This window comes from Lutra lutra, chromosome 12 (genome assembly GCF_902655055.1).
Source record: "Lutra lutra chromosome 12, mLutLut1.2, whole genome shotgun sequence".
NCBI classification, from domain to species: domain Eukaryota; kingdom Metazoa; phylum Chordata; class Mammalia; order Carnivora; family Mustelidae; genus Lutra; species Lutra lutra.
This window is the reverse complement of record NC_062289.1, coordinates 57866090-57883098: the sequence shown is the minus strand read 5'-3', so window position 1 is coordinate 57883098 and position 17009 is coordinate 57866090. Positions and strand designations below refer to the sequence as shown.

The 17009-nt window shown below is 39.5% G+C and overlaps 1 protein-coding gene across 10 annotated transcripts in view; it reads right to left on the bottom strand.

Annotated features, from left to right (window-relative positions):
• Positions 1-17009, bottom strand: part of PTPRM (protein tyrosine phosphatase receptor type M) — an 801682-nt gene that overhangs the window by 601609 nt on the left and 183064 nt on the right. For all 10 annotated transcript variants that reach the window (XM_047696721.1, XM_047696710.1, XM_047696714.1 and 7 more), the window contains exon 2: positions 6889-7011. In XM_047696721.1, coding sequence (XP_047552677.1) covers positions 6889-7011 — 123 coding nt within the window. The remainder of the gene's footprint in view (positions 1-6888; positions 7012-17009) is intronic.

Here is a 17009-nt window from a genome sequence, read left to right as displayed (position 1 = left end):
ATCATAAAGTTATACTTGACCCTAAAGAAAATGTGTGACATAGAAATGATAAAGCAATTACCCCCAATCCTCCCATCCTGAAATAAATATTGTCAGTACTTTAATGGACTTCTTTCAGCTTGCTTTTTTAATCCATTCAAAAATTATATGAAGGTCTATATCTTCTGCTTCTTATTCAGTATCATTTAGAAGAGACAATAAGAACTTGGCATGAACTTGACTCAGAGTCCAAATTAAGCTAAGAGATGAATTCATACCAAATTGCTCCTGAAAAATTACTTAATAATAATAAAAGAAGTACATTTCTTGCATACTTTGCTGGGCCAGTTATGAGGCCAAGTTCCCAAAGTCGATTATCTTGTCTCACCTGGTCAACAATCTTATGAGGTAGGTTCTAAACACATTTGCACAGCCTTCAGGATCACGTAAGACTGACCATCTCACTCCATCCAGCAGAGCTCACCTCTGCCCCCGGGCTTGGTTCCTGCCCTTCACTCTGCCCACATGACTCAACCTCCATGTTCTCCTTGTCCTCAGTGGAATCCCCATCTCTGCTCCCAGATCAACTCTGCAGAGAGGCTGGTCCTGTCTCCTGCTTCCTTCACCTGCTATGCCCTTATCCTGATGTAGCTTTTCTGTACAACCCTCAGCACATCCCACCATCACAATGTATGTCTCTGCCTATGAGCTCCTGCCTGCCTACCCCGCAGGCTATAACCAGCAAGGGGACAGATCTTACTAGAGCAGCTCCAGCACGCACGAAGAGTTCACTGATGAGGAGGCTGGGAAACCAACAGCTTAAGAAGCTGTTCCAGATCAATAACTACAACGTGACAGAGCCAGCATCTGACCTGGGTGGACTCGCAGCCCCCACAATGGAGAGGCCTTCGTGTTCATTTTCAGAAGATCCAGAAAGCAACCCCCTGGGATGAAGACCATCTCCTCGCTAGGTCCATGTGCTCATGGGAAGTTGACTCCTCAGTAGTCAGAAGAGCAAAACTGGGAGCTGGCTCTCTAACCCGTAAGTCTGGAGCAGGTTTCACTTCTCTGAAATTGAGTCTCCTAAGACACAAAAGAGAGACAATGCTTCCCAGTCTTTCAGGGTCCTCATGAGGATCAAAGACACAGAGCAAAGAAGCAAATGATGTTAACTGCTCAGAGTCGTTTACATGTATGGGATTCCTTTGAGAAAGGAAAATGATCAGAGGGTACTCGGCTGCCACTTGCCTGCAATATAGACTTTCTTTTGCTCTTGTTTTTACTTTTTTGAAGGGATAAAACATCCAAGAAAGCTTAATTTGATGCTATAGCATGCTGAGTCTGAGGGACCGAATTTTGCATGACTTTTTAAGTATTCAATTCCAGAAAGTCATTAATACATCAGGGAATACGTGATCTTATAGGTTAGAATCTTTTGGCAATCCAAGAACCATGTTACCAGACTGAGGATGAAAGGTGCTTCAGGGAGGGGTCCTTACTTGGCTCACTCAGTGATGAATCCCAATGTGATGAATAACAATGACTAGCACATTGCAGGTGTTAAGTAAATATTTGTTGAATGTTGACAGATTCAAAGAATGAATGAGATAATTAGACAACTGTCTGAATATTCCATGCCAAAGATAATACTCACTAGATACACATTGAAATTTAAGGAGGAAAAAATGCCTTTTCAACCCCATAGTCTTCTTTTCTTCCTCACTCACTAAATCTTGCATAAGCCCTGAAGTGGGAATAAATAGGGAAGGCTTCCCTAGCAAGAGGGAAATAGGCCTAAGGAACGCACCCACAGAGGAAACTCCCAATTCCTTTGTCTGTTAACCCATCCTCTCCCAAATGTGAAACTGACCCTACATAAATAGATGAGGTCATTTTTTCTATTCTCTGGGCCATCCCGCTCAAAGCGTATATTGCCTCTCCATCCCCCACCTCCCTCCTTCTCCCTGCCTTTCATAGGGGCAACCACAGAAATGACTCAGTCCCTAGTCATAGTGTCTCTGTGAAGATCAGAAACATCATAGTTCCCAGTTTGTAACTTATAAACTAAGTGTGGAAGACTCCATGAGCTTTCCCTGGTTACACGCTACACTTCCTGTTAAGTTTTCCTAGCACTGGGAACCAAATTCACTAAATTTGGCCTCTGCTGGAGGTTATGATGTCTTAAGGGGATCACATCAGGTATAAACATAAGTTAATGTAATGAGTTATCAAATGATAGCTATGGTTATAAGCTATCTTTACATTTTTACTATTATGAAGGGGTTTACAAAGAGGTTTATTTATTTATTGTTTATTTTTTTATTTTTTGCATAAGATAAATTTGCATTTTCTTACCCATCAGACATGGAACTTGTTAAATACCCATTTTATAGAACTTGAGTGTGAAGGTACAAACAAAATCCTTTAAGGAAATATAAAAACATATAAAAATATAAAAACAGTTGTCGAACCCTGCAGGTGCTTTTACATGATAAAACACTTCTTATTCAATACTTCTTAATCTACTCTGATAATTACACCACGTACGACAGTACAGAAAGTGAAAGAATACAACAGTGCTAACAAAATGGACCAGGTTATTAAGTGATTACTTAATCAAGGGTGCTTGTGCTCAAAGTAGCAATCCTTATGCTAAAGCTCAAGAAAATTCCCCATTGTTAATGGAGATCAGCTGATAGGAAATGAACCACACACCAATAAAGAGAAACCACGTGGAGCACAGTTTCAAGCTAGTTGCAATAATCTGGAACATAAACGTCAACTTCAAATACAAAAATTTAAATGGCATTTGGTCTTTATTTGCTCTAAATATGTATTTCTAGAGCCAATCTCACAGCCTTAGAGTAGTTATCAAGTCAGCTTATATAAAGCTCCAGACTGTATTTAAATTTTTTAAATGTGACTAAAAATAACCTTATACATGAAGATCCAGAGAAACAAACTGTACACACACTCATGCATTGATTTTTTTTAAAAAAACCCAGAAAAAGTAAAATTTTAATTAGAGCAAATTTAGAGTAAAAATTTCAGTCTTTCACTTTCATAACTTTAAAAATCATATTGATGGGTTATTCGTTTATTAGAATCACCAAAGTCCCAGAAGGATGATGGTATTAAACAATAAAGAAAAATCACAAAGCTTTTTCATAGAAAGCAAATTTATGAGAAAGAGGAAGTCCTTAATTATCATGGTTTTTTCTTACTGATTTTAATGGTCTAAAGTTTGGAAAATATATCATCTGAAAGTAAAAGAAAATATGAAATAGTACTTGGGTATTAATAATAACGATTCCAGAAGCAATAACTATGTAAACTGAGTTCAAGGCAACAATCACAGGCTGATGGCAAAATGGTCTAAGACAGGGGTCAGCAAAATTTTTCCATAAAGGACCAGACAGACAGTAAATATCTAGGCTTAGTGAGCCCTACAGTGTGGCTTGAAAACCAATCACAGACGATATTGAACAAATACACAAGACTCCATGCCAGTAAAACTTTGTTGATGGACGCTGAAATTTGAATTTCACGTGTCACAAAATATTATTATTTAGATTTTTCTTTCAACCATTTAAAAATGTAAAAACCATTCTTGGCTTTTGGGCCACCTGCAAAACCAGCAGCAGGCTGGATTGCTTATAGGACACAGGACGCCAACCCTTGGATTAAGGCATCACAGAACCATCCCACACACGACAGAACATATTCAAATAGAATGTGAGAACAAATCCAACTATATGGTAAATAAAGGTTTAAAGAAATCAGCCCTCAGGAGGCACTGGTTGTATCTGATTTTGTTACCCATTTACCCTGACTGATTCATAAAACTGATTTCTGTTTTAGCCCGAGATGGCCAGCTTTGGAATTTGTTTTTGAAATAAATAAATCCTCTAATGTATGTTAATGCCAAAGGAGGAGGAGGAGAAAAGCCTTGTAACTAAATAGTACTTAAAGCAACTCATGGCTGTATTATCTATACATATTGGAAAGTCTGTTTTAAAATCAATACCACGGAATACTATATGCAAAGTTTTTAAGAAGATATTTCCTTATTTCTCCTTTTTTAAAAGTTCTTCTCTTTTTAAAAATATTTATTTATTTATTTATTTATTTATTTGAGAGAGTGAGAGAGAGAGAGAGAGAGAGAACATGAGCCTGGGGATGGGGCAGAGGGAGAGAAAGAGAAGCAGACTCCCTGCTGAGTAGAAAGCCTAGACAAGGGGACATGGGGCTGGATCCCAGGGCCCTGGGATCATGACCTGAGCCGAAGGCAGACACTTAACTGACTAAGCCCCCCAGGCACCCCTATTTCCTTATTTCTAACAATGAAATTTCATTGAGAATTTAACTTCTGACTATAGGTGGAAAGGTCAGCTGAGCACCAGTCCATATCCTTAATAACACAGGAGCTGCTGCTCTTAAAACACTGCCAGTCTATGCAACACTTAATAATTAATATAGGATTTAGAATGTTCACTGGTTGTATTTTTTGTAACTCTCTTTCACAAGTACATAAGTTCGTAGAGAGATTCATTTCTTATAAACTTTCACCCCCCCACAGTAATCAGTATCATGATTAGCATACAGTAGGACTCAGAGGAATTTTTGAATGGCTAAAGTTTGTTTAATGAATAAGAATGGGAAAAAAATAACATTATTGGCAGTTCTTTGTTATGGGAGAAATTAAGGCTGATGGAACAACTACCAATTTTCAGAAACCTCATCTGGACTGATGCCCACTGACATCGTCGGAGGAAAGAGGAACTGGACTGCTAGTCTTGCCCCAACTCCCTCCAGACCTGCTGACATCCAACCACCCGCACATCCCCACAGTGACTTGTACCCTATTTGAAGGCCAGGGTTGAGGGCACACCTTTTGTAACTACCAAAAATCAGATGAAACTGAGAAACATGTTGGAAGATACAACATTCGGAGACCTGAAGTTACAAAGGCCTGATATTAATCGCCACCTATTCCATTAGTCAACAGAAGTAGAGTAGATTCAAACAAAATGTTTAAATGCCCCCACTTCATTCTTCCAAAGGCAGAAAAGCCTTCAAAAGCTAGATGCTGTGAAGTTGTTTCCTCTTTGTTCTTTCATTTACCCAACCGACTGTTCCAGGATACAACTGGTCTTTGACCTTTATTACCATTTTTATAATGGCCTCTGCTAGGAACCCATCTTTTCTATATTCAGAACATGGACAATTTTGTGTGAGATGCGATTATGGGAAATCAGAAAGAAGGAAAGGATGAGGTGGTGTTAAAAAATGATACCTCCCCCTCTTTAATAGAGGAAGGTAGGTCATCATGTGACAACAATGGAACCATGAACGCTGAAAATGATACTGCAATATCAGGGCTCCTTTGTAAAAGTCAGTTTTTCTAAGATAATCTTCAACCTAAAGGACCACAGTAATTAAATCTACTACTTAATGTGAAAAATTACAACTTTCTTTTTTTTTTTTTTTCCTTTACCCAGACTAGAAGATAATAAGAAAAGCCTGAGAGCTCTCTCGTGGCGAGCTGTCCCACGACTAAACCTGGGCACCCTCCCCACCATCATGGTCACAGCCATCCCCAGCCTTTCTGGACACAGGCTAGATCCCCAAGAGAGAACAGGCAACACCCAAAAGGCCTTTTGGGGGTGAGAAGCCTACTTGGGGAAGGACAGCTCTACATCAGTGAGCTCTGCCATGCTCCCCTTCTTTGTCCCCACTCCCTGGCAAGCATGAAAGCAAAGAGCTGGAATTTCTAAGAACAACGAAAATACCACTGATTCAAGCACAAGTTGTATTCAAAACCACACACACATATATAGAAGAATGTCAGCTGAGGGGAAATAACTAAAAGCTAGAAATGTCTGAAGTCCAGCAAAGCTACAGTGCCAAGGAGCTCAGTTTTCCTTCTTCGAAGTCCTAAGGAGATAAATGTGGGAAGGAGAGGGAGAGAACATGGGGGGCATGATAACTGTTAAAGCTTAGTGAAGAATGACATTGAATTCTACCTCTTACTTAAAAGCTACCTTTACAAGATGACTTGCTAAATGCAATTATTGCTATATTCGTGTGCATTAACAAAGAACAAAAAAGTTACAAAAAAGTGCAAAAAATGTGTCTTATTTAAAAACCAAATCAGAATAATGTTTTGCTGTTTCAATCCTGTCTAGGGCACAATGTCACCCCTTTGTAACATGAATTAGCAAATCTAAACTCTTAGAGTGCTGTCCAACACCACCACCTGCAAAGGGTGTCCATTAAAATGACCTGACCAAGTTCCAATGTGATTAATGCTCAATTGTCACCACCTTCCCACTCTTCCTTCAAAATAAGTAGAATTCTTGCTGGTGTTCAATGGAACGAACATCTTTCACTCATCAGAGAATTTATTAAGGACTTCTACAGAAAAAGTAGTATCCACATGCATGCATCGCCATTTTCTCTTTGGTGCCAAGTGGACCCCGGAGGCTGACAAGGTTAAAGTTATTCTCCAAGGTCTCCCATTTGTAATGGAGGCTTTGTTATTTGGATTCCCCAGCTAGAGTTCCACCTACTAAACACATTTGCCAGAAGAGACATCCATCTATTTCCCATATCTGCTGCTTGGGAAAGGATCAACTGGGGAATGCCCATTAATCTAGCTCAGGTGTGCCCAAAGATAAAGGAAAAACACTTTAATTAGACTTTAAAGGAAAAGATACAAGGGTGAACTCTTTGTACTTTGTAACCAGTCCCTTAATTGTGCTATTCCCACTAGTTAACCACCTTGGGCTGTCACACTCAAAGACCAACACCCTCATTCTTTCAGCCAATGCCCAATAAATATTTACTGTGATTCAGACTCTAGGGAAGCTTTGATTTTAGAAAGAAACTTTAAAACTACAAGCAAACCTGATGGCATCCATGGATCAGAAGTTGGTTTGGTCAAGGTGTTCACCTGCTCCCAGTTGAAGTCATCATCTTCAGCCTGACTATATCCACAGGTGCTATATGGCTCATCAAAAAGGCAACCACCTAAAATGCAAAAGAATGAAAAGTAATGTAAGCAAAGAACAGACCTCTGGAAGAAGCTATGATGATTGCTGGTAACTGTAAGCCTACTTGATACCATGTTGAATTTGATTTGACCTTTGTGTCCAGGTACCATGGATCTTGACCCTACTGTACCCTAAAATGCTAAGTGCTAACCAAGCTGAGTCTTAACCATGCCTTGCCATACTGTTATGCTACACTGCTCCTCCAAAGAATCCGATGTGTGTATAATCCAAATGAAAGTAGACCTAAGCAAATTTATAATTCATATTTTCCAGATTTGCAGGAATTTGGAATAACCGATCTTGTGTTCAAAACTTTAATGGGATTACCCTAGGTATTCAACATGTTTTCAATAGAAAAACACAATAATGTGTCCAAAAAATTAAAGGAGAAATGCTTTCACCATAACACTGGTGCAATGTCAGGGAGAAAAATGCAGTAGAGACCATGAACATAGCTTGCAAAATATTTTTCTAAGAATTATTCTTAATCTAAGATAAAATCAACTTTCACTTGAATACTTTGAAGATTTGAGTCTTGATATTAAGAGATTATAAATTTGTGTATAGCCCACACAATTTTTAAAGGCAAGAATAAATTCAAAGCTAACCATGCAAACATCTGCTTAATTCTGGTGCTAGAAATGAAGCTACTTAAAGAAACAAAGAATAAAAGAAGATGCAGTTTCACAAAACAATTCAGCTGTTTCAGCATCCTGGGGCACATTGACGATTTTCAGTCCTACCCACATCCTCTTAAATATCTCTTATTACTTTGAGTTATTACAGTATTAAATCTTTTCACCAGTATTTCACATTGTGAAAGGGAGTGATTATACTGATCATATTATTATTAAAATTCTGATATGCATTATATAAAATGTTATTACTTATGTTAATTAAAACTATTAATTATAATTACTTTCCAATGATGACAATCAAGGGTTCTGGTCAAGAAAATCCAAAAATAAGAATATTATTGCACTGTGTCTATAGTGTATGCCCAGGCAGCAAGAAAAAAAATAAAATAGCAATTGTATAAACTCAGAGGTAGAGACAAGTGTTAGAGGTCACCTGGACCAGCTTCCATCCCAATGCTTACATAAAATCTACAATCTTCGAGACAGCTAGACAGCTTTGAAAAGGTGAGGCGTTCTGAAAATTTAGGAATGCATCCTTGCCTTGTAGACAATTCCCCCCTTTAAAAAGGCCCAAACTGCTTCTTCAAATGTATATGCATTTATCTTAGCTCTACCTGTGAACAAATGAACATAGGGCTATACATGGATCCTTACTAAACCCCATTTCATTGTTTTCCATGCATTACTCTAGCCTGTTGAGAGCTTCTGGAATCCAGATTTTATCATTTGGGTGTTAGTCACCCTACCTAGACTTAGGGTTATCTGACAATTTGATGAGCACACATTCTCCGTCTGCCTCCGAATCGCTGATCTAAAAAAAATTTTAAATAGGGCAGAGTCAAGGGACCTCAGACCAGTTTAGAAGGTCTCTCCCAGCTTCCTAGCTCTGTCTCAGTTGTTAGCTCCAGGCGTGATGGTGAAATTAGTGACCCTGGACACCATCTTCTGTAACACTTTAACAGAACTGGTCAATTAAACATTCCACTGAGAGCAGAAACTCATTACAAAGATATAGCACTAACTCAATATTTCACCTTGACAACAACTGGTAATTTATACTTCCCTCCTACTCAGCTTCAACAAGTTCAGAAACAAAGTGGATTTGTTTAAGAGCACATAAGACTAACAACTTTCCAATTTGGGGTGAGGAATGTTAGAAGACTATGCAAACATCAATGGGAACTATTTCCCGTTGGTTGCAAACCCTAATTCTGACATAGAAGATAGTATCAGTACAGGAGGAATGGGCTCAAACAGCAGTAGCACTAATAATATTCAGACAGAAAGAAACCACCATGAATTTTGAGAGAAAATTGCCCCCCTCCCCACTGGAAACCTAGATAGCACTTTGATGAAAGTCTTGCAGAGCAATCTTAAACAGTGAAAAATCACTATAGGCAACCACAGAACAACTCAATGCTGGTTAAATAAGATCTGGTTTACAAAACAACCACTGGCACTGAAGATATAACCAAACATAAAGGCAAAAGCAGGCATGGCTGACAGCAAACCCCAAAGGCTAACACAATGCTGGTGCCAAGATATAATTTCCCATTACATAAAGTTATTTTTATCACTTGAAAGGACACATAAAATGTAAGACACGGTTCTTTCTGGACCAATGTAGGATTATCAAACCACTGGAAAATGGGATAGACTATGAATTTCCTATTGCTGAAAGATATACCCCCCTGCACACCAATTTTCCGAGCCACCACTGGCCTTCATCCAACAGACGTGAGACCCTAAAAATAGCAAAGTTGGTTTATTGAGCTAAAATGAGATGAAATTAATGTGTTTACATCTGAATTAAAATAACCAATTAAAGGGAGAATGATTAAACTTTGGTTTTCAAGGCAGCTTTGTGCAGTGGTGAAGTGGACAGGGTCCAACATTTGGCACATCCCTAGTCTTCCACAGCTAGTTTTGTGACTGTAGACAGATTGCTTTGGTTCTCTGAGTCCCAGTTTCTCCAGCTATAAAATGGAGATAAACCATTCCTCACGTAGTATTTCTGACAATTCAATTAGATAGCAAATGTAAAGTTAGTGTATCACAGTGTGTTAGCCATGTTCAACCAGTATCAGTTATTATTAGTTCTGAAATCCTTCTTACAACAATTACCCTCCTGGGTTCATTTCATTGCAAATAGCTGGGATACATAATTGGAAAATTTAAAAATGTGTGTCACAAGAAGGTGAAGCGTCGTGAGCACTGACACTGGGACACTCCTGTAGGTTCCTCTATGGAGCCATGTAGAAGCAAAGAACAGAGGGCTGTGAGGCTTCTGAAGTAAATATTGTGGGGTCAATGAAGAAAGTGACAAGGAAGCCTAGTCCCCTAAAACGCAGTAAAATGAAGCACTTCCAAAAATAAACCTCCTTGATTTTCAGAATAACACAGCTTTTGTACAGGAACATACGGCGACGTGGTCAGCAATACACTTGGCCAAGGTTACTCCCAAGTTGTCTTACTTGGACTGCTGCCCCACAGCTCATGGCTGGACTACATTCCTCCATCAAATCAAATTAAATGATGTCTCTTCTGTGGAGGGGAATCAGTATTAAACCAAGAGTCACGCACAAGATGGAGGAGAGGTGACGCCAGCTAGGTGGGATGGGCAGTCTTCGCCATCCACATTCCTTCTCTTCCTCCTGTTTCCCCTCGCTGCCGCCTCCTCCCCTCCCCCCACACACACATACAGTTACACACTAACACATGTGTGCTTGTGCCTTCATCATACATTGGGGAAGACTTTTCCGTAGCGAATTTGAATACCCCACACAAATGTGCTGGGTGAAGAGTGAGGAATTGTGCCAAAATAGTATGTCCCCGGATGTCAAATATTCAGGTAATAGACAATAGTGATGATTTCTATACAAGACTGATGACAGCATGGCTTGCTCCCAGACAGGCAGTGCAACACCATGACATAAACACTAAATTAACAGAAGCAAAGGAAAATAAAAGTGCAAAAGCCAGGGAAGTAAAGCAAAGGAAAAAGGAATAGAAGATTACACTAGCAATACGACTAGGACTCCACCACCACTGCCAGGTAATTAAAACACTGTCACTAGCCTCATTTACTGGCAGTTAGCCACAGAGTTCACTTTGAGCTCTGGGGTAGCTAGGGCAAAGAGAAAGATCTCACTGATTACACAGTTCACAGTATCTATGAGACTATGATGTTAGTACCAAAACTAATAACAGGGGCTGAGTGTGATAAGGGCTTGATGGCTGAGGGCTCCTTTAAATCCTCATTCCCAACCTATAAGGTAGAGACTATGATCCTCATGTCACATATACAGAAACTGAGCCACAGGAAGTTGGTTATACAGCTCATACAGGTCTCAAAGCTGGAAGGTCGTGAAGCAGAGATTTGAACCCAGGCATCTCGTCTCGAGAGCCCACATTCTTAACACTCTGTGACGGTATCTCCCAAGCCGAAAACTCAAAAGAAACTTGAGCACACCTCATCTGAAATCCAGAGAGAACTGTCCTCCCTGGTAAGAAGCAAACAACGTAAATTAACGAAGACTTCTCAAAAACATCTACCAGAATAAAATGGGTCTTAGGATCGATTTAGTAACACGTTAGGAGAGCGTGTCCCCAGACTTTCATTCAGTAAACTTGATTTTTTGGAGTTCAGTGCATTCTAGGATTAAAGTTATAATATCCTTTAAAATGGTCTTTATGATTATTCTTTCTCTTGACAAAGTCTTAATGGGTTACCATGAGTTTGTGTACTTACTTACCAACTGAAAATTGCAACTAGTCTGTGCTATGACTCATGTATAGAGCCATGTACTTAAGAAAACAGATGAAATGGCTGTTGGATATTCTCTCTCCTTCTCCCCCAGCCCCTCCCTCTCATTCTCTCTCTCCCTCTTTCTAAAATAAATAAATAAATCTTTAAAAAGAAATCAGATGAAATGGCATCAGGCCTGATTTTTTTTCTTACAAAAATTGCAGAGTTTGAAAAAAAAAAAAAAACAGGTGCATGAAAGCCTATAGATAGGGTAGGAATTCTGCCCAAAAAAATAACTTTTTTTTATAACTTTATAACTCTATCTTAGTCATCTTGGTACTCTCTAGAACTGGTATATTGTAGGCACTCAAAAAATGCTTTTTAGAAAAATGGGTAATGAATTCCCCAAGATTCTATGCAGAATTTGGCTACAACAATTTTGGCTGGAATTTTTTAAAAGAAGTATAATGTGGAGGTGCCTGGGTGGCTCAGTCAGTTAAGCGTCTGCCTCCAGCTCAGGTCATGATCCTGGGGTCCTGAGATCAAGCCCTGCATCAGGCTCCCTACTCATCTGCTTCTCCCTCTCCCTCCCCCCACTTGTGCACTCTCTCTCTCTCTCTCTCAAATAAAAATCTTTAATAAAAAAAGTTTAATGGGGGCGCCTGGGTGGCTCAGTGGGTTAAAGCCTCTGCCTTCAGCTCAGGTCATGATTCCAGGGTTCTGGTATCGAGCCCCGCATCGGGCTCTCTGCTCAGTGGGAAGCCTGCTTCCTCCTCTCTCTCTGCTTGCCTCTCTGCCTACTTGTGATCTCTGTCTGTCAAATAAATAAATAAAATCTTTAAAAAAAAAAAAGTTTAAATATCCACTTGAACAATGAAAGCAATCTCAATATAGCCCCACAAAACATACAGCCCTGTCCTTGTGTATTTCAACATGAATAAGCTACAAATGTGACAAAATCAGTGAATGTGTTCATTTTCTATTATGGTTGAAAACTAAGCTGGTTAAATGTTAATTAGGTCTCCACAAATTATGGCTTTTGCTTTAGAAAAGTTGAACACTTTTTTTTTTTTTTTGGCAATAATTAGATAGCAAAGCTAGTTGTCTATAAAGGTCATTCTTGATTTATGAAAATAAAATACTGTCATCTGCACATTGAAGAGAATTTATCTTTCTCCTTTCTCTCGCATAGCAGAGAATTATTCAGTAGAACCAAGAATAGTATTATATCATTAAGAGAGAAGCTATAAAGGAGAGGATGGTATACTTTTTCCCCAAGGAAACCTTATAGGATCCTTCATATGATTATTCTATGTCATAATGAAGCATCAGGCCTGGAGAGCAGACAATGGAAAACAAACTGCAAGAGTTAGAGCAGTATTTTATTTTATTTACTTTTATCATTTTATTACTGAAGTATAATTAACATTAAGTATTATATTAGTTTCAGGTGTACAATATAATGATTCAACAATTCTATACATTGTGACCCATGAGGGTCATGACATGCTGATCCAGCACACATATATGTACATTTTATAAACCAAATTCATCTCTCCTAAGATACAATGATATTGTTAATCTCTGTTCTATTTGGTTTTGGAAAATCCTACCCACTAAACTGACTTCAGGACCCTTCAAATGTTGCTACCTGAGGTCTTTAAGGTTTGGGAATGAGAACCATTACCTGGGACTGTTTATATGTCTTGAAGTTACTAATCAACACTAGTATGTGAGAACCTTATTAGGGCAGGCAGAGGACAACCTGTGATCTAGAAAGTTCTCTGGTATTAACAGCTACCTCTCTGTGGACATCTGCCGTGTGCTGGCCAAATTCTGCTGAAGGCAACATACAGGCATTATTTCACTTACTCTTCACAACCAGTATGAGACTTTCCTCTCAATTCAAAGAAACTGTTACATAACAAAACCATGCATATGTTTACATGTACTATTTGATCTTAAAAACCCTAAAGGCAAGCACTGATATCCTTTATGCCAGCTCTCAATGCATTACCTCTCAGCTCTAAATTCACTTTTCCTTGCTTGCTCTGCAAAACTGTATCCAAGTCCTCTAACTATGTTTCCTGTCCCAGGGGGCAAGACAGTAAGCTTTAACAGTAGAGGGTTCTGGAGAAGCACTGTGGGAGGGAGGGGTAGTCTCGAAGGGCTCCCTGGAAGGCTCCTCAGCCCACAGGGTTTCTCCAGACCCACAATGCAGGAGGCTTCCCAGTGCCCAGCTTGACAGGGGCATGGTGGTGGGCAGCACCCTGGAGAGAGCGGCTTACACCAGGACCCCCTGAGCAATTTTGTAGTGGAGTGCCCGTCAGAGACATGCCTCCCATGAACAGCTTCCCCTGCTACACTAGAAGACACATTTCCTCGGAGTTCCATCGTGTGGTCCCACAGTGACTTGCCTGCCATCCACTGAGCCCTGGATCTCAGCTCTAGACGGATCTCCTCCATGGACCCTTTCTTCTCTGGAGCAGGGCCGGCTTCTCCTGTTTGCTATTCCTTTGTTCTTAGAGCTCTCTTTATTCTGTGCTAGCCAACCTCATGAGAGGAGAGAAGGTCAGAGGGAGAAGCTGACTCCCCATGGAGCTGGGAGGCCGATGCAGGACTCGATCTCACGACTCTCGGATCATGAGCCAAAGGCAATTGCCTAACCAACTAAGCCACCCAGGCGCCCTAATTATTCTTTAAATGAAACTCTCCCTGTTCCAATTACTGTGTGATTTCTGTCTTCTGACTAGAAATTCATCAGCACACCCTGTTTTTACAAATGGGAGTGTGGAATGGTCAAATATCTTGCCCAAAGCCACAGGGAGTTAAAGGTAGAGCTAGAGGGGCACCTGAGTGGCTCAGTGGGTTAAGCCGCTGCCTTCGGCTCAGGTCATGATCTCAGGGTCGTGGGATCGAGCCCCGCATCGGGCTCTCTGCTCAGCAGGGAGCCTGCATCCTCCTCTCTCTCTGCCTGCCTCTCTACCTGCTTATGATCTCTCTGTCAAATAAATAAATAAAATCTTTAAAAAAAAAAAAAAAAAAAAAAAAAAAAAGGTAGAGCTAGAAATTCACCCAAGGTCTGAGTGCAAAGTTCATACTCTTTCCAGTCTGCATATTTTTACCCTGAATGTACCTCTATAAAGTAAACAACAATGTGTAATATTTATATAATGACTGTTGCCTGAATTGCTTTGCAAATAAGCTCTTCAAAGTGCTGTTTTTAAGAAGCCAGTGGCGGACAATCAAATGTTAATTTCATAAACTGACTTATAAGATACATATACATTTTGAATTGTTCTGCCTTTAACAGGTTAAATTGACATACACTCTAGCAATGAAGTTTGTCTTGTTATAATTACAGTCCATTTAAAGTTATTTTGTGAAAAGACGGGGATACTCCTTGAGGAGGTATCTGGAATATTTTTCTCATTTGTTCTAAATACAGAATGACCCCATTTAAGGCAGCCTTTACTAAATGCATAAAGTATTAAATAGGTCTCTCTACAGAGAGGGCAAATCAAAAAATGAATGCTCAAGTACCCTACAAAAAAATTAATGTTCTATGTTCTATTATCCTAAAATGTGTGTAACCTCAGGTCTTTTCCACTTATTTCAAATTAAAACTGTCAGATAAATGGCTATAAATTAATACATTTCAAACTATAAGCAGAAAGTGAGCTATAATATACACAATTGTTTTAAGCATTAAAAAAAACCTACACCAACATAGCAAAGCCACTGCTTTCTTCTTATAAATCAATCCCAGTGACATCTACGTTTAATTGCCTGCCAAACAATGCAAGTATATAAAGCCTCTTAAACTTTGAGTGCCCTGGTGATGGTGAGTGAATCAGACACTAAGCATTATAGAAATGCTCTTCTACATAATTTAATCTAGCAAGCGGTTTTTACACATTGTACAGGCATTTAAATGGCTAATGCTATGCTCTATTGTAAAACGTGCTATTTGCCGATGGATATATTTTATATTAAGTCAAAGGAAATGAGTGGTCTTGTTCTTAAAGTTTCTATGGCTTATTATACTTACTGCATATTTCATTTTTTAAAAGATTTTATTTATTTATTTGACAGAGAGAAAGAGAGATCTCAAGTAGGCAGAGAGGCAGGCAGAGAGAGAGGGGGAAAGCAGGCTCCCTGCTGAGCAGAGAGCCCGATGTGGGGCTTGATCCCAGGACCCTGGGATCATGACCTGAGCTGAAGGCAGAGGCTTAAGCCACTGAGCCACCCAGGAGGCCCTGCATATTTCATTTTGTATCGATCTATTGATTCCTAATTTTTTTTAAAGGCCTGATTACAACAAACAACCACACATTTTTATTGACCTTAAAATCTTTTTTTCCAAAGGGTAACAGTGTCATTTCTATTTGCAAATACAGATGCATCCAAATCATTACGGACATGCCCCAGTTTTCCACTGACAAATAAATACCTTATAGAATTGCTAAAGGATTCATTAAGCCACTCATACAAACTCTCCGTAAATTTGAGTCTTCCTGAATCTTACTGTCCACACCAATATTGAAAATGACAGTGTGAAAAACAGTTGTCTGCCTCGATCACAGCAACAGGAATAAAAAAGGAAAACAAAATGATAGACTATCTCCAAGAACTGTCTAGAGGGGAAGACGGTCGCATCTAGATAAGCATTTACCACTTCATCTTCGGAGCTGCCTGTGTCCTGGCTTCCACCATGGAGCAGTGGTTCTCAGAGCGGATTCTTGGACCAGCAAGCATCACCTGGGAATCTTGCTGGACATGCTAATTCTCGGGCCCCACCCCCAACCTCCTATATGAGAAACTTGGGGGCGGGGTCTTGTGTTTAAACAAGCCAGACCTCCAGGAAACTCTCATGCCTACTAAGTTATGATAACCACTGTTCCAGACCGACCTATTTAACCAGACTCTTCTGGGAGCAGCCCTGGGAATCGGTGCCTTTAAAAAAAAAAAAAAAAAAAATTCCCAGAATAATCTAATCATTGACCCAATTTTAGAAAAGTGCTCCAGAGCAGTGGCTTCAAACATTTTTAAGAAGTTATGATCAGTTTTTAAAAAAGGCACAACCATCCTATGTTTACTTATTTATAAACTATATAAATGCAGATTATTATAGACACAGACAGCTGACCTTTTCAAGTGCAAACTATAAAGTAAATATAAATTGAAGTTCAGATATTTTCTTCCATGCACCGAGGGAGTGTACTATACACCTCAAAGGGGGTAGGAGGTAGCCTTTTGGAGATCACGGCTCTAAATAACTCCTTTTAGTCATAAATATCTCTCAGGTTACTAAGAGCAAAAGAATAACCCTGCTTGATCAAAGTGTTGAATTCTGTGCTCTAATTTCATGCTAAGGAACCCCCCATCTGCCATTTTTCTCCTAAGTAGAATTGCTCAACAAAGTAGGTATCCTAAGTAGAAAATGATCCTGGTTGTTGGTCAGAGAAACCCAGGAAATTAATAAAAAAACAGAATTTCATTTTATGCCCTGTAGTGCTTCTGCCAGTTTAGCGTGATTTACAAATCCATCTCTCCGTGATTTTATTAGCACAAAATCATTATCTAGGA